Source organism: Narcine bancroftii, chromosome 13 (genome assembly GCF_036971445.1).
Source record: "Narcine bancroftii isolate sNarBan1 chromosome 13, sNarBan1.hap1, whole genome shotgun sequence".
Classification (NCBI taxonomy): domain Eukaryota; kingdom Metazoa; phylum Chordata; class Chondrichthyes; order Torpediniformes; family Narcinidae; genus Narcine; species Narcine bancroftii.
Window position 1 is genome coordinate 65733078 of NC_091481.1, and position 24854 is coordinate 65757931.

General features: G+C 53.2%; 1 protein-coding gene across 1 annotated transcript in view; it reads right to left on the reverse strand.

Annotated features, from left to right (window-relative positions):
- LOC138748050 (SH3 and multiple ankyrin repeat domains protein 1-like) overlaps positions 1-24854 on the reverse strand; it is a 92511-nt gene extending 67657 nt beyond the window's left edge. The window contains 15 exon segments of the mRNA XM_069907746.1: positions 2625-2789; positions 4647-4880; positions 4883-4912; positions 5468-5534; positions 6420-6497; positions 9718-9834; positions 10393-10478; positions 10481-10559; positions 11618-11769; positions 16617-16725; positions 19716-19736; positions 19738-19788; positions 21291-21478; positions 21481-21493; positions 24687-24854. Coding sequence (XP_069763847.1) covers positions 2625-2789; positions 4647-4880; positions 4883-4912; positions 5468-5534; positions 6420-6497; positions 9718-9834; positions 10393-10478; positions 10481-10559; positions 11618-11769; positions 16617-16725; positions 19716-19736; positions 19738-19788; positions 21291-21478; positions 21481-21493; positions 24687-24854 — 1558 coding nt within the window.

Genomic DNA, 24854 nt, shown 5'->3' on the forward strand with positions numbered 1-24854 from the left:
GAGAGAGAAGGGGATAGAGCGAGAGAGAGGGGGATAGAGCGAGAGAGAGGGGGGATAGAGCGAGAGAGAGGGGGATAGAGCGAGAGAGAGGGGGATAGAGCGAGAGAGATGGATAGAGCGAGAGAGAAGGGGATAGAGCGAGAGAGAAGGGGATAGAGCGAGAGAGAAGGGGATAGAGCGAGAGAGAAGGGGGATAGAGCGAGAGAGAGAGGGGATAGAGCGAGAGAGAAGGGGATAGAGCGAGAGAAGGGGATAGAGAGAGAGAGGGGATAGAGCGAGAGAGAGGGGATAGAGCGAGAGAGAAGGGATAGAGCGAGAGAGAAGGGGATAGAGCGAGAGAGAAGGGGATAGAGCGAGAGAGAAGGGGATAGAGCGAGAGGAGAAGGGGATAGAGCGAGAGAGAAGGGGATAGAGCGAGAGAGAAGGGGATAGAGCGAGAGAGAAGGGGATAGAGCGAGAGAGAAGGGATAGAGCGAGAGAGAAGGGGGATAGAGCGAGAGAGAAGGGGATAGAGCGAGAGAGAAGGGGATAGAGCGAGAGAGAAGGGGATAGAGCGAGAGAGAAGGGGATAGAGCGAGAGAGAAGGGGATAGAGCGAGAGAGAAGGGGATAGAGCGAGAGAGAAGGGGATAGAGCGATGAGAGAAGGGGATAAAGCGAGAGAGAAGGGGATAGAGCGAGAGAGAAGGGGATAGAGCGAGAGAGAGATAGGGATAGAGAGAGAGAAGGGGATAGAGAGAGAGAAGGGTGATAGAGAGAGAGAGAAGGGGATAGAGCGAGAGAGAAGGGGTTAGAGAGAGAGAAGGGGATAGAGAGAGAGAAGTGGATAGAGAGAGAGAAGGGATAGAGAAGAGAAGGGGATAGAGCGAGAGAGAAAGGGGATAGAGCGAGAGAGAAGGGGATAGAGTGAGAGAGGAAGGGGGATAGAGCGAGAGAGAAGGGGATAGAGCGAGAGAGAAGGGGATAGAGCGAGAGAGAAGGGGAAGAGCGAGAGAGAAGGGGATAGAGCGAGAGAGAAGGGGATAGAGCGAGAGAGAAGGGGATAGAGCGAGAGAGAAGGGGATAGAGCGAGAGAGAAGGGGATAGAGCGAGAGAGAAGGGGATAGAGCGAGAGAGAAGGGGATAGAGAGAGAAGGGGATAGAGAGAGAAGGGATAGAGAGAGAGAAGGGGATAGAGAGAGAGAAGGGGATAGAGAGAGAGAAGGGGATAGAGAGAGAGAAGGGGATAGAGAGAGAGAAGGGATAGAGAGAGAGAAGGGGATAGAGAGAGAGAAGGGGATAGAGAGAGAGAAGGGTTTAGAGAGAGAGAAGGGGTTAGAGAGAGAGAAGGGGATAGAGAGAGAGAAGGGGATAGAGAGAGAGAAGGGGATAGAGAGAGAGAAGGGGAACAATGAACCTGCCCAGCAGCCCCAATGAAACCGGCCCCAGTCGCACCCACTGTACACCCCGCCCCCAGTGAACTCTGTACCCAGTGAACACTCCCCATATCCAGTGAACCCTGTACCAGTGAATCCTCCCCACACCCAGTGAACCCTGTACCCAGTGAATCCTCCCACACCCAGTGAACCCTATACCCAGTGAATCCTCCTCACACCCAGAGAACCCTGTACCAGTGAATCCTCCTCACACCCAGTGAACCCTGTACCCAGTAAATGCTCCCCGCACCCAGTGAAACACTCCCCATAACCAGTGAACCCCGAACCCTCCCTCTCTTCTGAGGGCTGTGACCCCTGACCCCTCAGAACTATCTCTCAATCTGACTCTCATCTGCTCTGATCATGCCCTGCCCTCTGTAACCCCTCACTCATCAACATTCCCGCTTGGCCACACCTCTTCCTCTGCCCTTCAGGAAAACCTTTTGCCTCGTGTCTCTTTCAACGTCTCCCTTGTGAACTGTGAGTCCCTAACCTGCTGGATCTGCCACGAAATCTTCACCATCAAGTCCCATTGTGAACGTCGCATCTCAACACTTCCAAACTTCAACGAAACACAAGTCCAACGTTTTCTCACAAGTCACGTCTGCTTGATCTCGGAAACCTACTCCCAACTCTCACTCACCGGGGCCTGGTTGCCGAACTCCTGCTCCCCACGTTCGTTTTAAGCTCTCCTCAGCTATTGGCTGAGCTCCTCTAAAACTTAACAGTTCATCAAAATGTCACTGCATACATCTTGTTTAAAAGTAAATGAAATGTGTGTTGGACTGATTGAAATGCTGTATATTATTGCGTAAAAGTCAAGATTTTTGGACCGATTTTTCGGGTCAAATTTGTGGGGAGGGGGTCAACTATTCCATGGCCCATACTTTTGACCGTGATAAGTACCTGCATCGTTCAGGTGAGGGCTCGTAGTCGGGGCGTCAGGTGCACCAGGGGGATGACTGGGTCGATGTTTACACAGGATCGACTACTATACAAGTATATATGGTACCATCCACTGAACCAGAAAATCTGGTGGTCCGCCACAACCACAATCAATGCCCAGATTGACGGTTTTACTGAAGGTTGCTCATGCTGCACTATGGATGACGCGATACTCCCCAACATAACAGGAAATCATGGACTCTCAGTGAGAGGGTAAACACAAGGCCGGTCACTGGGAGGAGAGGGGAGGGAGATCCACCCTGCACAAACCTTTGACCTTTTCCCTTTGTTGAGTTGGATTTCCCCTTCGGCTTGCGGCTGGTACGACTTTACTGCCACGAAGATCCGCCCCGGCACAGCGCTGTACAGCCGACGTTTTTGCACCACGGCCCAGGGAGCCTGCTGTGGGGTCTTTGTTCCCCAGTGCTGAGCTGCAAATGAAGGGAGACATCAGTGTGGGAATCCCAGTGGCCTGTGGCTCTGAGGAGAATGAGAGGGAAGGGGAGAGGGAGAGGGGGAGGAAGGGGGAGGGAGAGGGGAGGAAGGGGGAGGGAGAGGGGGAGGAAGGGGGAGGGGGAGGGAGAGGGGGAGGAAGGGGGAGGGAGAGGGGAGGGGGAGGGAGAGGGGAGGGAGAGGGGGAGGAGAGGGGGAGGGAGAGGGGGAGGGAGAGGGGGAGGGAGAGGGGGAGGGAGAGGGGAGGGGAGAGGGGAGGGAGAGGGGGAGGAGAGGGGGAGGGAGAGGGGGAGGGAGAGGGGGAGGGAGAGGGGGAGGGAGAGGGGGAGGGGGAGGGGGAGGGGGAGGGAGAGGGAGGGAGGGGGAGGGAGGGGAGGGAGGGAGGGAGGGAGGGAGAGGGGAGGGAGAGGGGAGGAGAGGGGGGAGGGAAGGGGGAGGGAGAGGGAGGGAGAGGGGGAGGAAGGGGGAGGGAAGAGGGGAGGAAGGGGGAGGGAGAGGGGGAGGAAGGGGGAGGGAGGAGAGGGGGAGGAAGGGGGAGGGGAGAGTGGGAGGAAGGGGGAGGGAGAGGGGGAGGAAGGGGGGAGGAGGGGGAGGGAGAGGGGAAGGGAGAGACGGAGGAAGGGGGAGGGAGAGACGGAGGAAGGGGAGGGAGAGGGGAGGAAGAGGGGAGGAAGGGGAGGGAGAGGGGGAGGAAGGGGAGGAAGGGGAGGGAGAGGGGAGGAAGGGGGAGGGGAGAGGGGGAGGAAGGGGGAGGGAGAGGGGGAGGAAGGGGGAGGGAGAGGGGGAGGAAGGGGGAGGGGAGAGGGGAGGGAGAGAGGGAGTAAGGGGAGGGAGAGAGGGAGGAAGGGGGAGGGAGAGAGGGAGGAAGGGGAGGAGAGAGGGAGGAAGGGGAGGGAGAGAGGGAGGAAGGGGAGGGAGAGAGGGAGGAAGGGGAGGGAGAGAGGGAGGAAGGGGAGGGAGAGAGGGAGGAAGGGGAGGGAGAGAGAGGAGGAAGGGGGAGGGAGAGAGGGAGGAAGGGGGAGGGAGAGAGGGAGGAAGGGGGAGGGAGAGAGGGAGGAAGGGGGAGGGAGAGAGGGAGGAAGGGGGAGGGAGAGAGGAGGAAGGGGGAGGGAGAGAGGGAGGAAGGGGGAGGGAGAGAGGGAGGAAGGGGGAGGGAGAGAGGGAGGAAGGGGGAGGAGAGAGGGAGGAAGGGGGAGGGAGAGAGGGAGGAAGGGGGAGGGAGAGAGGGAGGAAGGGGGAGGGAGAGAGGGAGGGAGGAGAGAGGGAGGAAGGGGGAGGGAGAGAGGAGGAAGGGGGAGGGAGAGAGGGAGGAAGGGGGAGGGAGAGAGGGAGGAAGGGGGAGGGAGAGAGGGAGGAAGGGGGAGGGAGAGAGGGAGGAAGGGGGAGGGAGAGAGGGAGGAAGGGGGAGGGAGAGAGGGAGGAAGGGGGAGGGGAGAGAGGGAGGAAGGGGGAGGGAGAGAGGGAGGAAGGGGGAGGGAGAGAGGGAGGAAGTGGGAGGGAGAGGGGGAGGAAGGGGGAGGGAGAGGGGGAGGAAGGGGAGGAAGGGGGAGGGAGAGAGGGAGGAAGGGGAGGGAGAGAGGGAGGAAGGTGGGAGGGAGGGAGGGAACCCCTTACAGGAGTGTGTAAGTCAGTGGAGAGAGGCTTTCTCCCTTGTATCAAATTGTGCTGTGCCCACACCCTCCTGCTGCCAAATTTCTGAGGTTCTGCCCACATGTCCTGAATGATGATGCACATCTCCCCACCCCCCTCCCTCCAGGAATGGCCAGTACTTGAGACCCTCCCTCCCCCCCCCCCCCCGATTACCACACCCCCACCCCCCCTTTCATCCCTCAGGCAGTACCTGAGCCGGCCACGCTGCTGCCTCTTGTTGTCGTCGGGCTGTCGGCTGCGGGAGGGTGACCGGCTGCGCCCACCTCGTGGGCTGCTGACGCTGCGTAGGGTGCCGTTGGGGTTGCGGTGACCAGCGCTGGCAGAGAAGCTCAGCCACTCAGCCACATTGAGGTTGTTGTCGCTGCTTGACCGCTGTAGAGTGTGGGGCACAGTGAGAGCACCGTGTCCCTCCCGCCGCTGGGCGCATACACCGGCGTCTCCTTGAAGGGAACTGTTGGAGACACCAGGGAGAGACCATCAAACGCTTGTGGATGCAGGCCTGCATTTCCGCGTTACAGCCCAGCACTGTCTTTAACGTCCGACGAATCCTGGCACCCAGGGGTGCTCACCAAACCACACCCAGCACTCCCACAGGGGCTGACTCGCCCACTGAGTCACTCTTGTGTCTCACACCAGTGGAAGCACTGATTAAGCCACAGCCTCACAAACGCTGGAGACCTAGGTTTCGATCCTGACCTTGGGTGCTATCTCTGCGGAGTTAGCACACTCCCCGTGAGAAAGAGTGGACCCAGCTCTGATCCCCTGTGACACAATGATTGCCTCCAGTCAGACTAATAGCCTTCCACCACCACCTTTGACCTCTGCCTTGTATCCACCTGGCCAGCTTCCCCTGGATCCCAACCTTCCAGGCCAGCCCACCCTGAGTCACCTCAGAGGCTTTGCTTTGAGCGAGTCATGGGATGTCAGGCAGTGGGGTCCCACCGTAACGCTCACCAAAAGCCTCCGCACAGTTACCGACCTCCCTCTTCACCTGCCCCTCACATACCTACGTCTGAATCCTTGTGATTCTTGATGAACTCGCCCAGTTCAAAGTTGCCGGCAATGATTGCAACCTGTGACAGAAGGCAAGTTGTTCAGGCAAAGGTCATCACTCCAGCTGCCCCCACCTTCACCCCCCCCCCACCTGAGGCACCGTCCATCACACCTCTGCCAACCCCGTGCTCATGCTGAGCAGAGAGTTCTCAGGGGCTGTCTGGGTTTAATGACACACAAAAGATGAGCAGTGTCTGGAGGAAGATCAATGTCTGGAGGAACCGGTGTCCGGAGCAAGACCGGTGTCCGGGACAAGACTGGCTTGCTGAGAGGTTAGAACCTGGAAAAAGGAAGAGTTACGAGAGGTGGCCATATCCCAGACTAGAAGTCAGCTTGATAAAGAAATGATTCTCATGGGTTTATTCAAGGCTGAATTCTCTGCAGAACAGATTGACAAAACTCTCGCCAAACTCTGGCTGCGTGAAGCAGCTCTGCCTGCAGATGTAGGCCACTTGTATCCAAGGGACCTGCAGTTACTGCTCAAAATAAAACTGTGCCAACTCCTTATCTGAAAATTCAAGGGCATCAAACCAGGTGGAGATTAACCCAGCCTCTTCCCTAAATACAACCTGAAATATATCTGGATCCTGGGAAGGAGGTCATCAGCTACCACGTGATACTGATCATTTTCCGAAAATCCTGCCATTCCCATGACCACACTTCAAAATGTACCAGGGGTTGTAGTTTAATTGGATGTAAATTGAGTGGCATGAACACGTGGTCTGAAATACCATGCATATGTCTAAATTTAAATTAAGAAACGTCGACTTTTCTCGTTCTCCCACAGATGCTGATTGACCCCGCCCCAAAGTACCCCCAGCACAGCATGTTTGGTTCCAAGCTCTCTGGCCCATCAACTGGGGAAAGCCAAGTTGACGACAACTGAAGCAAGGAGCGACACTCACCTGGAAGGACGTCTGCCGATTGTTGTTCTTCATGTCCTTGCTGGCCCCCCGGTACAAGAGAATGCGAGTGCAGCTATACTGTGTGTAGAGAAGAGAACCGTGATGAACAGAGAGGTGGTGGCCACTGCGTGCACACAGACCAGCAAGTGGTGCAGGAGCACATGGACAAGATGGGACACAGAGGTGAGCCACCACACACACACCAGGTACAAAGCCCCAGTGCAGAGGACAGCCATTAATGCAACTTCACCAAAAGACAGTCGCTGTGGCACAGACACAGGATAATGAGACAGGACACGCAGCCCAACACAGTCATCGATGGATAGGGTTCATGAACACACATGCAGAGGGTACTGACCGGGAGTGGGAAGACAGACAACGATTTGTAGACAGGCAACAGATTATGGAACACAAGCAGACCCCCTGCAATAAAGCAGCAGTACTGTGATTCACAGAGACAGACTCACATCACGCTGACTCCCCCAGATTATGAAGGAACGCGTGTGCGCACACACACACTCACATACAGACACACACATATACACGTATGCGAGCACACACTCAGCACGCACACACGCACACTCACTTGTGCACATGCTCGCACGCACACACTCGCGCGCACACGCCCACTGCAGCAAGCAGTAGGTCTGTGGATATGCTGATCGATGGCAAAGGTCAGGCAGAGGGGACACACACAGGCACACTGAAAGCTCTTGGATTGGAGGCAGTGACAGGGCTGGTCGGGAATGGTCTACGTTTGGAGAGGGCAAACTCTTTCCTTTCCAAACTCTCACTCACTCTCCCCCATCCCCCCCCCCACCCCCACGTCCTCTCCCTTCTCTTTCCTCTCTCCTTCACATCTCATTCCAGTGAGAGCCGACCCCAACATCCATTCCATTTCTGGTGCATCATGTGGAGCCGAGAGAGAGGGGAGAATGAGGGAGAGCAGAGATCAGTGGTTCTCACACATCTGCACGGTCAGCACGATGCTGAGGGGTGAGAAGGGGCAATCCTTGGGAGAACATTGAGGGAGGGGTCTATCCGGAGAGAGCACTGGAGGAATCTATATGGGGAGTGCAATGGGAGGGGTCTATCCAGGGGGAGAACGTTGGGATACATCCAGGGAATACAGAGGGGGAATCTGTCTGGGGGAGATGGGGTTGATCTGCAGGGTGGATTGATCCAGGGTAGTACTGTGGGGATGGCGCTGTCACTGGGTTGCGCTAAAAAGCAACGCTAACCATGTCACCCTTTGTCCGGTAGAATTTCCCCATTCGCTCTTCCTGCTCCCCAAACCTTGAAGCCATCGTACGCTCCTCGGTTTGAGATGTCCATCTGAGGAATGCTCACAGTCACACTGCTTCATCTGCTTTTACTGCTCTCACTAACTTACCTCGACGTTGTGAACTTACGTTTTTACCTCGATGAGGTCGCCCCCTCCCTCGTGCTGCGCGGACCTGGAGCCACCACCGCTGCAGGAAGACGATGGGTCCTCAAACTCCCAGGCCCAGGAGATCAGGTCAAGGGTTGCAATCAATCTCTTTCCCACAGGCTAACCAGTAAATTGACCGTTAAACGAACCAGTTCAAGAAGCCTTTTTTTGCCTTTCCCACTGGACCACCAATAACCGTTCTCTGCGTCCTTTCACACTCACCACCAGGTATCCCCAGGGAGAGGGGCACCTATCCTCATTAATTTGTCCAGAATACCTCATGTCCCTGTAACACTGTACTAACTGACACGCAGGTGTCAGATGACCCCGGGGATGATAAACCCTACCTAGGCGGTCCATCCCTGGGGCCATCTGACGCGTGCCAATTCGCGAGCGTTACACTGGCACATTAACTGGTATATTGTCAGTTAATTACTGGGATAAGGTTCCAGTGTGAAAGGGACTAATATTTCTCTCCACTGGGACATCCCTGTGGCTGCAGCTAGACCCCACGTTCAGTCAATTATGTATTTAAAAGAGGCCATTGATCCCATTGCACCTTTGCTAGCTCTTTAAATTGGTTCCCTCCTCTGTGCCCAGCACGCTCTGCTCGTTTCAGGAGTTTTCCTATTCCTCTCCGTGAAATCTGACTGAATCTGCTACCCCCCCCCCCCCCCCCAACCCTCCCTGTCTTCAGGAACTCTCTGAGACAGCGAAAGATGGTGGGCACACTGACTGCAGGATAGAGACTTGCGAGGGTAGTGAACTAAGCCACATTGTAGATTGGCCTGTTTTGCTGCTCTGCGCTCAATGTGATACAGTTGGAAATGGATTGGGATTGAGAAGGGGACAGTTCACCTGTCGGATATCGCAACTCAACAGAAACATTGCCACCAAGACAATGTCTCACATCTCACACTGCTGGAATTTCCTGAAGCCCACGAATCAATAGACAGGCAAAAAAAAAAACCTACCAAATATTAGTTCATAACCATCCCTGCACAAATGAACAACCTGCAGCCCGAGGCTTCTCTCTCTGATCCTGCATCAAAACCACACCAAGACAGAAATAGATTCTAATTCCAACTGTCTGCTTAAATCTGAACAATGCTTTGATTAGATTTCAGCTTGAACCAATTCCGAAAAACACACAAAAGTCTGCAGACACTGTGACTGTAGTAAAAGCTCAGAGATGCTGGAGGAGCTTAGCCGGTCTCACAGCGACCATAGGAGGTAAAGATATATTACCAAAGTTTCAGGTCTGAGAACTCGGAATGAGAGAGAGAGAGGAGGGAGCGCGCAAGGGAGCTGTTTTACTCGATAAAGTAGGTAAAGATTTATAAATCTTTGAGCCCATAGAGTTCCTCCAGCATTTCTGAGAAATACAGTAAAACCCTATCATCCGGAATTCAAGGAACTGGCAAAAATATCATGGAAAATAAATAGGTAAAAGATACAGGTTTAAAATTAGCGTGCCTCGCCGTTAGTTCGCCAATCTCACAACATGCAATCTCAACCAACTGGAAAATTCACTTATTCGGCATCTACCGATCCCCATAGGTGCCGCCTAACAGGGTTTTACTGTATATCAATCCTTAGATAACCCCATATCAATCAGTTAGATTTCTGAATCCACAACAAACTCTAATTAGATTCAGAATTCCTCTCCAGACATAGACCACCCCGCAGATCCTTTACCGAGATTCCAACCTGCAATTCATTCCCCGGTACCTACTGTGTTACAGAAGAGGTTGTTCAGAGGACAGGACAATGACGAGGGTGGGGTAACTCGAAGTGGAATACATCAACCAAAGCGGTTAAAAAAAAACAATAACTCATTCAACATAACTCACATCAGATACCGACCCTGTTGTAGAGTGCACACAGGTGAAGAGCTGTGTTCCCTGACGCATTCAAGCTGTTGATTTCTGCTCCATAGAACAGTAGATGTTCCAGATGTTGTGCATGACCATGGTGACAAGCCTGCGGTGGGGGGGGTGGAGAGAGAAGTTGGGGGTACAATAATCACAGGTAAATGCCATGTACAGGATAGAGTGGTAAACAATGAGTGATCAATGGTGGGGGGGGGGAGAAAAAGGGTGAATGAGAGAAAGAAAAAGAGTGAGTGAGAGAGCTGTTTCACACAAGTGTATGATAAAAGAAACAAAGATTTACAAATCTACTAATATGACCTTCAGATGTGGCAGCACTTAAAGGAATCAGTTTCACAGGGAGATGATGCAAACTCCACACTGACAGAGTTGGAGGTCAGGATCGAACCAGGGTCTCAGAGGCTGGGCAGCAGTCCTACCCATGGCACCACAGTGCTAAGTGTAGGGAGGGAACACTCAACATCTCACAAAGGACAAAGGGATGGGGGGGGAATGGATGATTCATCTACAGACACAAGGCGGGTGACACAGTGTGTACCTTCAGCTGTGGGGGGGGGGGTGAGACCTGGGGCTAACAGCTGGCAGGGGTGGGAACGGAGCAGAGGAAGAACCACCATTCATGAGAAGCAAGGCAGGGGAACGGCCCTACCTGGTGAATCTCCTGCCAGCCATTCTCATCAGCAAAGCCAATCTGAGCCCGGTTATAGAGCAGGAGCTCACAACAGCTGGTGTCACTCCGACAATGGCAGTGTGGTAGAGTGGCGTCAAGGCTCTGCGGTCCTTGTAGTTTGGGGAGGCGCCTTGTTCCAGGAGGGTCTGAAAATCAGCGAGACCAGTGGTGTCACTAGGGTTGGTGTCACCCCCCCCCCACCCCCCCCGTGGACCTCCTCCCATACCAGAATCCTTAGTAATATTTTTTGTACTAATGAATCACAAATAGTAGCGACCACAAGTTTGTAGCTAAAACACCAGAAATTTGACAGAAGCAGCGACTATAAAAACACCAGCAACAACAAAAACAACAGCGTGAGCTGACAAAACCATGTGATTTGATGCGTCATTATCTTTGGGTAACAACGACAGCATTCGAAGGTTACAAAAGTAAATGAGCATCGAGGTTTAGCCACGGATACACGGAAGCTGGACATGGAAATGTTTCTGTTGTTATAACTAACGACAGGGATATTTTTATAAATTTTTGCTGAAACTGCCAAAATTTTAGACAGTTTTTTTGGTGTCACCCAGTGCGGTCCGCACCCCCACCCCCCCGCCCCCAGTGACGCCAGTGAGCGAGACCCCCCATCACCACCATACTCCAAGACCATCGCTACCAGCTCCTTATTTTGCTCTGTGAAGACCGGCTGATTTATTGAAACGCTTACACAGGAAGTTGGCCTCACTAATTTGCCTGTCAAGTAAAGTTGATCCAGGTCGGGGTGAGGGATTTTGTTGTGAATAATTCTGCTTGGACTTGGCGATCCCTCCCAGCAGCTTCCCGACTTTGCTTCCACCCTGCGAGCTCCACAGACGTGAAGAAAGGTGTTTGAGCCCCCACACCGTGACCGGAACCACGCACAGGAACAAGTGGCCACGGTGTTAGACGTGCTGGAAGTGGTGACAATGAGCGGCCATTGTTGAGATGCTGGCAGATGCGCTGGCAGCACAGTGAGGGTGCCAGATGTGGATCGGTGCTAGTGGGGGTGGCAGATGTGGCATCGTATGTGGAGACAGTGGTAGGTGTGGCTATGGTGTTAGTAGGGGCAGCTTTTCCTGCACTGACTACCACGCGAAAGAAAGCTTTCATCATATCTGGGTACATGCAACAATAATTAATCAATTAATTCAAATGAATGTTAAGATAAAAATGAAGTCACCAGGACGGCATTGTAGTTGCCGTGAATAGCAGCCTTGTGAAGAGCTGTCATCCCATCGCGAGCTCGGAAGTCAATGTGTGCTCCTCCGAGACACAACACTCGGATAACATCTGGGCAGTTCTCCAGCTGTGTGGACAGGGTCAGCGGCACTTCTGGAGAGTAAACACAACATTACAGCACAGAAACAGGGCCTTCGACCCTTCTAGACTGCACTGAACCACTTTCCTGCCTCGTCCTCCTGACCTGCCCCCAGTCTGTAGCCCTGCATATCCCTCCCATCCAAATTCTTCCTGTCCAAATTCTTCTTAAATGTTTAAAACAGCCCGCATTCATCACTTCAGCTAGTTCCACACCCACACCACTCTCTGGTGAAGTTCCCCTTAAACTTTTCCCTTTCTCCCTTAATCCATGTCCTCTGGTTTGTATCTCACCTACCCTCAGTGGAAAAAGTTTACCTACATTTAATCTGGCTATCCTCCCTCCATCTAATCTCCCTCATTCTTCTACCCTCCAGGGAATAATGTTTAACCTTTCCCTGCAACTCAGTTTCTGAAGACCAGGCAACATCCTAGTAGATGTTCTCTGCACTTATTGATTTCTTCCTGTAGCTAGGTGACCAAAACTGCACACAATACTCCTAATTTGGCCTCACCAATGTCTCATACAACTTCAACATCCCAACTCCTGTTCTCAATACTTTGATTTTTGAAGGTTGATGTGTCAAAAACTCTCTACCTACCTGTGAAGTCACAGGACAGTTCAACATAAGAGCTTAATCCACTGCAGACAACATGGAAGTTCAATGCCCTCCCTCAAGCCCTTGCATCTGCCAGCCAACCCCCATCCCTCCCCATTCCCCCAAAACCACCAACAAAACTCAGGTTCTAGACCCTCTGACCTAGACACCCCTCTCCAAGACAGATTCAGTCCCAAATCACTGGCTCCCACAAACTTCTTCGCTGAAGTCTGGGACCCCATAAGACGTAGGAGCAGAAATAGGCTTCTCAGCCCATCGAATCTTCCCTGCCATTTAATCATGAGTTGATCCATTTTCCCCACTCAGCCCCACTGCCCGGCCATCTCCCCATAACTTTTGATGCCCTGGCTAATCAAGAACCTGTCAACCTCTGTCTGAAATACAATCAATGACATGGCCTCCACAACCGCCTATGGCAATAAATTCCACAGATTTACCAGCCTCTGGCATCTCTGTTCTAAGTGGGTGCTTTCAATCCTGAAGTTGTGCCCTCTTCTCCCAGATTCTTCAATGATAGGAAGCAATGTTTCTATGTCTACCCCAGTGGGTTTCAAACTTCATATTTCCACTCACTTACCACCTCAACAATCCCGATGCCATCGGTGCTCTGTGATTAGTAAGGGATTGCTTAAGGTGGGATGTGAGTGGGAAGAAAAAATTTGAAAACCACTGTTCCAATCGTACCTAATTGACTCATTATGTGCACGGTTTCAGAACTCCAAAGCAAAATATTCCAGTAACAATTGGGTCTAGAACAGTGATTCTCAACCTTCCCACTCACATATCATCTTCAGCAATTGGACCCGGCCACCACCACCACCACCACCCCCCCCCCCCCCCCCCCCCCACCACTGCGACAGACATGCAGACAGACACCGTTCTGCTCACACCGCTGCCCGATCCGGCCACGCTGGACCCAGCAAACCCTGCCCTCGCCAACCTTTAACCAGGAGCCAACCTTGCGATGGTCTCAGAGACTCAGATGGCCGTCGGACCGTCTGAACCTGTAAATACCACCCAGCACCATCTTCCCCCACCATCCCCAGGATATATTCTAAGGGGGTGCATGTGGTGATATGACCACCAGCCAACTGCAGGGGCCAATCTCTGTACCTGCAGGGAAACCAGCCAAGAGGCTGACTCCACCTGGCCAGCTGTCAATCAGCCAACCTGAATATAAACCTGAGCCGGTCTCTCCTGGGCCAGTCACTCGTGGTGCCATCAGGACAGAAACTGGTGTACAGACTTTGTATAGTCTTTGCTGAGTTTTGAGTTTGCTTGCTGCACCACAGGGCACCACAATCCCTTACTAGCCACAGAGCACCTATGGCATAAGGGTTTACTTAAGGGTGGGATGTGAGTGAAAAGAAAAAGTTTGTAAATCACTGGTTTAAATGCAAGGACAAGAACGGAATCTGATCTGATTGTACATGCACTTGAATCTAGAAACACACCCACTCTGCTGGACAAACTCAGCAGGTCGAGAAGCATCAGTGGGAGAGGCAGAACGGTCGAGACAGAACCATTCATCAGGGCCTCTTGAAAATATCGTCATGCATCCTCACGCTGTCTGTAAAAGGTTTTTCCCATTTCAGCGTGGGCTTCCTCTAGGTGCTCCATATTCCTCCCACCCTTCACAACATACTGGGGTTAGGGGGCTTGTAGATTAATTGGAGTGTAATTGGGTTGTACCGAAGGGGCCTGTTACCGGCTATATGTTTGAATTATATTGAAGGCTTCTGTCCTGAACCATTGACCATTCTGTCTCTCCACCAGTTGAGTACCCCAGCGTTGTCGACCACATAAAACATGAGGGTGTGAGGAACATGCTGGGAGGAGGTGGAGGTGCTGAAAGCAATGAGTTGGTTACAGTTTGGAACATGCCAACAGTAAATATGTGTTTTGTTTTATTCCAGGTGCTGCCGGAGGGTTTAACATTTACAGCCTCTCTCTGCTGTCAAGGAGCAGGGGTATGTCAGCTTCTAGACCTGTTGACCCTCTGGTGAAGGTGCTCCCCCAAGTCCCTGCACTGAGATGAAGGAACGGTGAGATATTTCCAAGTCAGATGGAAGAATCCTGGAGGGGATGGAGCTCCCCCTACTTCATGGTGGGGCACATGGGTTTGGGAGGTGCTGTTAGAGAAGCCTGGGTGCGTATCTGTGGGGCACTTTACATGCTGTACACATGGAGGTAGGTGGGAGAGAGGTTTTCAGGGGGGTAAGGGAGGGAGGGATGTTCATGGGGGAGGAAAGGAGGGTATGAAGAGATATTCAGCGGGGTGGAGAGGAGGAGGGAGGGATATTCAGAGGAGTGGAGAGAGAGAGGGTGGGATGCTCATGAGGTTTGAGGGAGGGAGATTCAGGAGGTGGAGGGAGGGATGTTCTGAGGGAGGGGCGTTTGAAGGGGTAGTGAGGGGAATGTTCAGAGGAGTGTGAGTGAGGGAGGGGGTTTTTGATGGGGTAATGAGGGAAATGCTCAGGGGAGTGTGAGTGAAGGAGGGTTTAGGGTAGAGGGGAGAAGGATATTCGGGGTGGAGGGAGGGAATGATATAGAGGAGGAGGGAGAGATGTTGAGGAGGAGGAGGGAGGGGTTTAGGTGGGGGAGGGACATTAAGGAGGGGAGGGAGGGGGACGTTGAGGAGGGGGGGCGCTGAGGAGAGTAGTGGGTGGGAGTTGATCCAACACCATCCACCAGCCCTCCCTTTTGAACATACTACGCATATTGATTTTAAAACTCATTTATCTGCTGCTGCACAGAACAGAGCAACATGAGCTGAGTCAGCTCTCGTAAGGAAGGTAATGCCTTTGAAATAAATCATTTATTAAACCGGAGAATACCAAGCTCAGCTGCCAATTTCCAAGAGTCCCCAGCAACAGAAAATTAATCTCCAGAACAGTCTAAATTGAATAACACAGCCAGGAGAAAAATCAGGCAGACACAAAATAATTTCATTTTTTGCCTATTTCTCTTTGAACTCTTGTTATTATTTATCAGACATTAAAACAAGGCCACTGAAGATGGGAGAATGGTTGAAACCCTGCAGAGATCGGCTTTCCAAAGCACTGGAGGATCGACTTGGACTGGGTTGCGGGTGAGAGGTCAGAGTGCTTCCAAGGGAGGAGGGTGGAGGGGGTGAGGAGGGGAGAGCGGAGTAGGTTCAGGCTGGTGAGCTGGGGGAGGGAGTCGAGGAGACGGATGAGGGAAAGCAGTGGGGGTAGGGGGGAGGCGGTGGGGAGAGGGACGACAAGGTAGCTGGCGAACTGTTAACGTAGACCAGAGTTTCCACCCCCCCCCCACCACCCCTGTCTCTCTGAACCAAGTACAGTGTCTGCACGCAGACCCACACATTTTAAATTTTAAAATTTGTATAATGCAGCACGGTAACAAGCCTTTCCAGCCCATGAGCCCGTGCCACCCAACTTACACTCCATTAATCTACAACCCCCTGGTATGTTTGAAGGGTGGGAGGAAACCAGAGCCCCCGGGAGAAAACCCACACAGTCACAGGGAGAACGTACAAACTCCTTACAGACAGCGTGGGATTCAAACCCGGGCTTTAACAGCGTTGCACTCACCATTTTCCCAACATCCAACCAGAAATTAAATATTTTAAAAACTGCAGATCTGAAATGAAAACCAGAGCATTGGAAACACTCAGCAGGTCAGTCAGTGCTGTGGAACAGAAACCTAGTCACTGTTTCCAGGTTGGGGGAGGTCATGACCTGAATTGTTAACTACTTTCCTCAGGTGTTGTGTGACCTGCTGAGTGTTTGGAGGTTTGTTTCCAACTTCTACCTGATAACCAGGCCCAGTATCATTTCAGTCACACAAATGCCAACCAAAGTTGATCAAGGGAGAGAAGATGAAGTGGTCTCCATGACAAGATGACTATTAGAAATGGGCCATTCAGCCCATCGTGACTTCCCTGCAATTCAATCACATGCTGATCTATTTCCCCCCGCCCCCCCCCCCCCCCCCCCCCCCGATCAGCCTTTGATGCCCTGGCTGAACAAGAATCTATCAATCTCTGCCTTAAATCCACCCAATGACCCAGCCTCCACAACCGCCTGTGGCAACAAATTCCACATATTCACCACCTTCAAGCTGAAGGAATGCATCTCTGTTTTAACCGGATGCTCCTCAATTCTGAAGTAGTGCCCTCTTGTCCTGGACTCTCCCACCATGGGAAACAACCTTTCTACATCTACCCTCTCCACGCCTTTCAACGTTCAAAATGTTCACCTCCAGTCTCAGCATCGTGGAAGTTGGGGTCCAGCCCTTTATCCAGGAGCTTCAGAATCTTCTCTGCTGCGCCATGTTGCACGTATTCCAGAAACTTCTTCAGACTGGCCTGAGTTTAAAAAAGAGGCAGAAGGCAGCTCAGGAAACCGAGAACATTGCAAAACAAACCGGCGCCTCAGACTCAGTAAAAGACGCACATCCAGGAGGGGATATTCCAGGCTGAGGGGCTTCCACTGAAGTGCGGGGCAGCCCCCACAGCAGGGCATGCTGGGGCCTGGTCACTGGAGAGACTGGCCCAGTGTAACAGCCACTGGTGCAGTGTTCCACAGAAACACATGCCTCGTGCTTGGAGATGGAATGTATTGGTTTGATGATAGAACTAATGTATTCATTCCATTGCATTTCCCGTACATACAACATTCCAGCATAGTTACAGGCCCTTCTTGTCTGTGCTGAACTATTATTCTGCCCATCCCACTGCCCTCCATACCCCTCCCATGGACCTGTCCAAATTCTTCTTAAATGTTAAAATTGAGCCTATATTCACCACTTCAGCACGTTCCACACTCCCCACCATTCTCTGGGTGAAGAAATTCCCCTAAACATTTCCCCTTTCACCCTTAACCCATGACCTCTGATTTGTATCTCACCTACCCTCAGTGGAAAAAGTTGACCTACATTTGCTCTTTCTATCCCCCTCATAATTTTAAATACCTCTATCAAATCTTCCCTCATTCTTCTACGCTCCAGGAATAAAGTCCTAATCAGTTTAACTTTTCCCTTTAACTCAGTTCCTGAAGTCTGGGCAACTACATAGTAAACCTCTACTCTCTTTCAATCTTATTGATATCTTTCCTGTAGTTCGGTGATCAAAACTTCACATAATACTCCAAATTTGCCCTCACCAATGTCTTACACAACTTTACCATAACATCCCAACACCTGTACTCAATACTTTGATTTATGAAGGCCAATATGCCAAAAAGCTCTCTTTACAACTCGATCCACTTGTGTCACCACATTCAAGGAATTATGTATCTGTATTCCCAGATCCCTCTGTTCTACCGCATTCCTTAGTGCCTATCATTCACCGTGTACGTCCTTTTTTGTTTGTCCTTCCAAAATACAACATCTCACACTTGTCTCCATTAAATTCCATCTGCCATTTTGCAGCCCATTTTTCCAGCTGGTCCAGATCCCTCCTCAAGCTTTGAAAACCTTCTTCGATGTCCACAACCCCTCCGGTCTTAGCACCACCTGCAAACCTGTTGATCCAATTCACCACATCCAGACCATTGATACAGATGACAAACAGCAATAGACCCAGCACCGATCCCTGAGGCAGCAAGCACTAATCACAGGCCACGGAGACCATACTTGTTGGGGGGGGGGTTGGCATGGACTGAAATCATTAAAAAAAAAATTATGTAGTCGGTAGGAGAGAAGTACAGAAGAAACCAGCTGAGCTTGACTGTTTCACAGGAAGGGGGGGCCCCATAAACTTTGATCAGAGGCGTAAGGAAAGGGTGAGCATGGCTGACCTATAGGTGGAGAGAGGAAAAAAATAGATGACAAGTGAGGAAAATAAGGGGGAGATGTTGAATCAGCGAGAGCGAGAAACGCAAGGATTAATTTGCTTCAGAGTTGTCAATGTGTTACAACTTCAAAGAGAATTATTTACTTTTTCCATTTAAGAGGACATTCTTGTTGAAAAATTAATTTTTTTCATTTTGAAGTCCGAAGATCACAAGGACAAGGGAGAGAGTGGGGAAGAGTTGATGTTCACACACCCGATAATAAAATGCGAAGCTGATTTATGAACACATTACATCCAGGGCTCCGATAAATCTACTCTGTATCCTTTGCCAATTAGGCCTTGCGTCAGCAGGTTTATTCCCAAATTCCCTGATCTGGTTTTTAGCGGGTGTGTGTCCTTGTGCTGCTGTTTGAACCACTCCTTCAGAAATGAAACCCGTTATCCGGAATTCAACCAACCGCAGCCCCAAGCAAAAAGAAATTAAAAATCACAGAAAATAGGTTTTTAAAAATATATAAAATTGGCACACCTCACCGTTAGTTTGCCAATCACCCAACTTGCAATCTCAGCAACCGGAAAATAAACATCCGGCATCTAACAATCCCCCCTCCCCCCCAGAGGGGCCGAATACCAGAGGTTTTTACTGTTGTCAACCTTGAACAACGAGTTTTGAAAATGGGTTAATTGGACGATTATGAAATACTGATAAATATCAGGCCTTTATTACCTAGAATGAGAAGTGCGGTTTCATTGAGGCACTTCAAATTGTGAACTGAATAATGTGCGGGGGGACGGGGGTAGGTGGGGCAGTCACAACTTAATGATCAGGAGCAGGATTTTCCAGGAAGAAATCTGGACATTGTTCTTCCTTCAGTGAGGAGTTCGCTTCTCCCCCTCACTCTTTCAACTTTGCCCCCCTACTTGTCCTCTCCATATGCTCCGTGCTCCCACTGTCTCCTCCCTGCTACTTCCCCCAGCTATCCCCTCTCTGCACACTCTTCTCCATCTCCCTCTCTCTGTCCCTCCTGATATACCCTCTCTCCTCACTCTCTCTCCCCCCTCCCCACAGCCCCCTGTCCGTCCTTCCTGACACCCTCTCCCCACACCCCTCTACTCCAGTCTCACCCACATCACCTCCCTCCCCATATCCCCTCTCCTTCATACCCCCTCTATTCCACACCCCCTCCCTCAACACCTTCCAACTCCATCTCTCCCCACTCCCTCTAGCTTCACTCTTTCTCCCCTTGCCAACCCTCCCCACATATCTCCCCAAACCCCTGCTCCCCACATGCCCTCTCCCCATTCCCCCTCTCTTGACAGCATATCTCCTTCTTTCTCCCCATATCCTCTCTCCCAACACCCCCTCTTCCTCTTGTAGGGAACCACGATTGAGGGCAAGGGAGGGTCCGTGGGAGGTGGGGGAAGTAGTGAGAAGTGGCATGAGATGCTCTTTCACTTCCCAACTGTGGCTGTGGCCACTGTTGTCACCACTCCAGCTCCACACTGCACAGGCACCATGACCATCTTGCTGACCAGCTCGTCCCCATATTCCACCCACTAACCTTCGTGTGCAGTTTCCCCAGCTTGCCTCTCATCCAGGTTGGTCTGTTTGTAAACTCGAGTCTTGTACCGGAACTGCAAGGAAGGCAGGGCAGAGTCAATCCCACACCACCCTCTGCTCCAGTCCCCTCCCACGGATGAGTCAGTCCCACACCACCCTCTGCTCCAGTCTCCCCCCACCCTCCCCAATGACAGTCAGTCCCACACCACCCTCTGCTCCAGTCCCCTCCCACACCCCCCGACCGATGACAGTCAGTTCAGCTGGAGGTGACCCCCATCACTCCCCAACCATCTTTCATCGACACCCACCATTGATATCGGGGACATCTACGCAGACCAATCCCCACTTGTGTGCCTCTAATTTCCAATGAGAAACACTTCCCCTGCCAATCGAAAGGAATTAAGGGTTATGGGGAACAGATGCATAGGTGTGTTTATCAAGCAGAATATCACTGGGGCCTTAATCCAGACTGCCCAACTAACAGCTGGGACTTACGCAAGTTTAAAACCCTCCAACAACAATCAGTTAAGAAAACTGTGCTTCTAGAGCAGGCAACGATGGTAATGAAATTATACTGTCCTTAAAATCCCCACCTGCCTCACAATTCCCTGCCTATCCCATCTCGATCCATGGGTGATTCCAGTCACAGACGGTGTGGCAGAACTCCCCATCAGAACTCTCCCCTCTCCAGACGGGCGGATTGAGAAGCTCGAAGGCATGGTTAGCGTGAACACAATGGTATCACAGCCCCAGTGACCTGGGTTTGAAGCCCACACTCTCCGTGAGGAGTTTGTACGTTCTCCCTGTGTTGGCATGGGTTTTCCCCAGGGCTCCGGTTTCCTCCCACCCTTCAAAAACGTACGGGATGGGTGCAATCGGGCGGTGCGCTGCTGGAATCGGCCTCAAGCCTGACTCACCTACCAATATGGTCGTTGTTATTGGAGGATTTTATGAACAATGAAGGAACTAAGGTTTATGGGGATCATGTGCGTACGTTGATACGTGACCAGATCAGCCCTGATCTTATTGAAAGGAGGAATAGGCTTGACATCATGGGGGAGGGGCATTCACAGGCCATGCCCCCCCTACAAATGAGTTACAGTGCCCCCCCCCCCCACCACCTGCAGAACCAACATCACGAAGGGGTTGGGGACCATACCAGGTGACACCATCAGAGGGGGGTGTCACCAAAATGAATCACATGGCTTTGTCTCCACGCGCTACATTGGAGGGAGGGGGAAGTGTGACAGCACAGGGGGGAGGGAGGAGTCCATGGCATCCGCTCCTCCCCCCGCTGAGTGAGTTCTCGAATGGCAGTTTGTGCCCTGACATGGTTACCCTAATGCCCCCCTACAGGTCGAACAGCCAACTTCTGCTCTGATTTCTTGCATCCAGGACCCTTCACGTCGACCCCTCTTTCCCTCCCATGGATGCTGCTCCACCGCCGGGTTTTCCCCAGCAGCACGCCTTTAGCTGCAGGTCCCCACCATCTACGGGCCACGGTGTGCCTCCACTCTGGAACCAGGACCTCGTCCGCTGGCCCGCGCCTGCCTGCCGGGCCCTGGCGCACACTCACCTCCAAATAAGGCACGCCCTTCTCAAAGGACTGCGGGTATTCGCGAAGGAGCTTCTCTTCGTTGAGGAACTTGGCATCCCTCCCGTTACTCGCTGGCTGGAAGAGGCCGTAATTAAGCACATCCTTCAGGCTCTCATTCAGCGTGCACAACACCTGCTGCTTGGCTGCCCATATGGTAGCATCAGGTTAAATCGAAGACATTTCTGTCAAAACACGCAATCATTATTTGCAATTTTAATTTTAAATACACTAAACTCCAACAATCCAGCGTCTCACCACTTTGGTGGTCAGGCAGACTTCCAGATTATTGGGTGTTTTTCCACGGTATCCTAACACTCCTAACCTGGTTAATCTTAATCCAGTGGTTCTCAACCTTTTTCTTCCCACTTTAAGTAATCCCTGTGCCATTGGTGCTCTGTGATTAGTAAGGGATTGCTTAAGGTGGGGATGTGGGTGGGAAGAAAGTTTGAAAACCACTGTTTTAATCGTCCCTAATTAACTCGTTATGTGAATGGTTTCCCAACTCCAAAGGAAATGTGGCCAATGACAATTTTTCTCAAGCAAAATATTTCAGTAACAATTGGGTCTAGAGCAGTGATTCTCAACCTTCCCTTCCCACCCACATCCCACCTTAAAATCCCTTTGGCCCCTCTTGTCTGTGCCGAACTATGATTCTGCCCAGACCAGTGGTTCACAAACTTTTTCTTTCCACTCACATCCCACTCTAAGTAATCCCTCTGCCATAGGTGCTCCGTGATTAGTAAGGGATTGCTTAAGGTGGGATGTGAGTGGGAAGGAAGGCTGAGAATCGCTGCTCTGGACCCAATTGTTACTGAAATATTTTGCTTGAGAAAAATTGTCATTGGCCCGATTTCCTTTGGAGTTCTGAAACCATGCACATAACGAGTCAATGAGGGACGATTAATTCGGACCACAGGCAGAGTTTGTATCTGGTGTCCGTCCTCTGCTCTGGTTTCATCCAACATCCTGAAGGTTAACTCCTCTTAGCGCAAGCAAGCAGCAAGATAGTGTGCAGGGGAAATTAGATGAATTGGATTGCTACACCGAGGGCTGGCACAGACCTAATGGGCCAATTCTTCAGTGTCCCGTAGTTGACAACAACAAAACAGTTCTATTGTGCAGTCCGAGTCGAGAAATGTTGAGCAAAAGAAGAATTTTTTTAAAATATTTCAGTCAAGGGACTGTGTTAACCGAGGCCTACTCAAAGGCCCAATGGGGAAACAAGATGTAGGAGTGAAGTGGAAATTGGAGAATAAATTCCAGAGAGCAGGGCAGTCAAACTCATTTGCAGTGGTGGTGGGTTGGATATAAATCCTGGCCTTGCTGTGGCCCACATTCACCAGATGTTACTGTAATAAATAAAGAGAGCTGTAATCTCCACTCATAGAGCAGGTTCCACTCACTGTCTCTGGGAACAGCCTCTTGCAGGGAAACATGGAGGAGGAAGGGAGCAAAGAGCTCAGAGAAGACTGAATTGGTGGGGTGGGGGGGAGACCGAGCTCGGGGGTGGGGGGGGGGAGGCCGAGCTCGGGGGGGGGGTGGGAGGGAGACCGAGCTCGGGGGGGTGGGAACCGAGCTCGAGGGGGGGGGGAACCAAGCTCGAGGGGGGGGGGGAACCGAGCTCGAGGGGGGGGAACCGAGCTCGAGGGGGGGGGGACCGAGCCGAGGGGGGGGGAACCGAGCTCGAGGGGGGGGGGGGGAACCGAGCTCGAGGGGGGGGGAACCGAGCTCGAGGGGGGGGGGGGAACCGAGCTCGAGGGGGGGGGGAACCGAGCTCGAGGGGGGGGGAACCGAGCTCGAGGGGGGGGGAACCGAGCTCGAGGGGGGGGGAACCGAGCTCGAGGGGGGGGGGGGGAACCGAGCTCGAGGGGGGGGGGAACCGAGCTCGAGGGGGGGGGGAACCGAGCTCGAGGGGGGGGGGAACCGAGCTCGAGGGGGGGGAACCGAGCTCGAGGGGGGGGAACCGAGCTCGAGGGGGGGGGAAACCGAGCTCGAGGGGGGGGGAAATCGAGCTCGAGGGGGGGGAAATCGAGCTCGAGGGGGGGGGGAAATCGAGCTCGAGGGGGGGGAATCCGAGCTCGAGGGGGGGGGATCCGAGCTCGGGGGGGGGAACCGAGCTCGAGGGGGGGGGAACCGAGCTCGAGGGGGGGGGGAACCGAGCTCGAGGGGGGGGGAACCGAGCTCGAGGGGGGGGGAACCGAGCTCGAGGGGGGGGGGAACCGAGCTCGAGGGGGGGGGGGACCGAGCTCGAGGGGGGGGGGACCGAGCTCGAGGGGGGGGGAACCGAGCTCGAGGGGGGGGGAACCGAGCTCGAGGGGGGGGGAACCGAGCTCGAGGGGGGGGGAACCGAGCTCGAGGGGGGGGAACCGAGCACGAGGGGGGGGGGAACCGAGCTCGAGGGGGGGGAACCGAGCTCGAGGGGGGGGGAACCGAGCTCGAGGGGGGGGGGGAACCCGAGCTCGAGGGGGGGGACCGAGCTCGAGGGGGGGGAACCGAGCTCGAGGGGGGGGGACCGAGCTCGAGGGGGGGGGAACTGAGCTCGAGGGGGGGGGGAACCGAGCTCAAGGGGGGGGGAACCGAGCTCGAGGGGGGGGGAACCGAGCTCGAGGGGGGGGGGAACCGAGCTCGAGGTGGGGGGGAACCGAGCTCGGGGGGGGAACCGAGCTCGGGGGGGGGAACCGAGCTGGGGGGGGGGAACCGAGCTGGGGGGGGGGAGAGACCGAGCTCGGGGGGAGGAGACCGAGCTCAGGTGGGGGGGGAGACCGAGCTCAGGGGGGGGGGAGACCGAACTCAGGGGGGGGGGAGACTGAGCTCAGGGGGGGGGGAGACCGAGCTCAGGGGGGGGGGAGACCGAGCTCAGGGGGGGGAGACCGAGCTCAGGGGGGGGGGGGGGAGACCGAGCTCAGGGGGGGGGGGAGACCGAGCTCAGGGGGGGGGGAGGACCGAGCTCAGGGGGGGGGGGGAGACCGAGCTCAGGGGGGGGGGGAGAGAGGAGACCGAGCTCAGGGGTGGGGGGAGGACCGAGCTCAGGGGGGGGGGAAAGACCGAGCTCAGGGGGGGGGGGGGAGACCGAGCTCAGCGGGGAGATGTGGAGGGAGAGGAGAACTGGGGGTGAGAGAGAGCTGGGGGGTTGGAGAGAGAGGTGGGGGGGACTAGAGAATTGGGGAGGTTGGGAGAACTAGGAGGTGGGGTTGGGGGGGGGAATAAAGGAGGGAAGGTGAGAATTGTATCATTCGCTCATCTTCCGAGTTCTTGAGCACCGGTTGTCTGTTCACCCTGGAGTTGGTTACTGCCTGATGGGCTTGCCCTCAGGAATCACCCCCCAGCCTCGCTCACGCCCCACTGCCCGGTTTTGAAAAAGAGCTACCTAAATACAGGGGTTAAACGGGATGGGCTCAGCCCCGAATCATTGGTTACATATGGATGTTGCGTGACCTGCTGGGCTTCTCCAGCACATTTGTGTATTACGTAAATAGAGGAATTTATAGCAGAGTGTTCCCTTAAATTTTCAATCACTAGAAGCAGGAACTTGTATGGTAACAT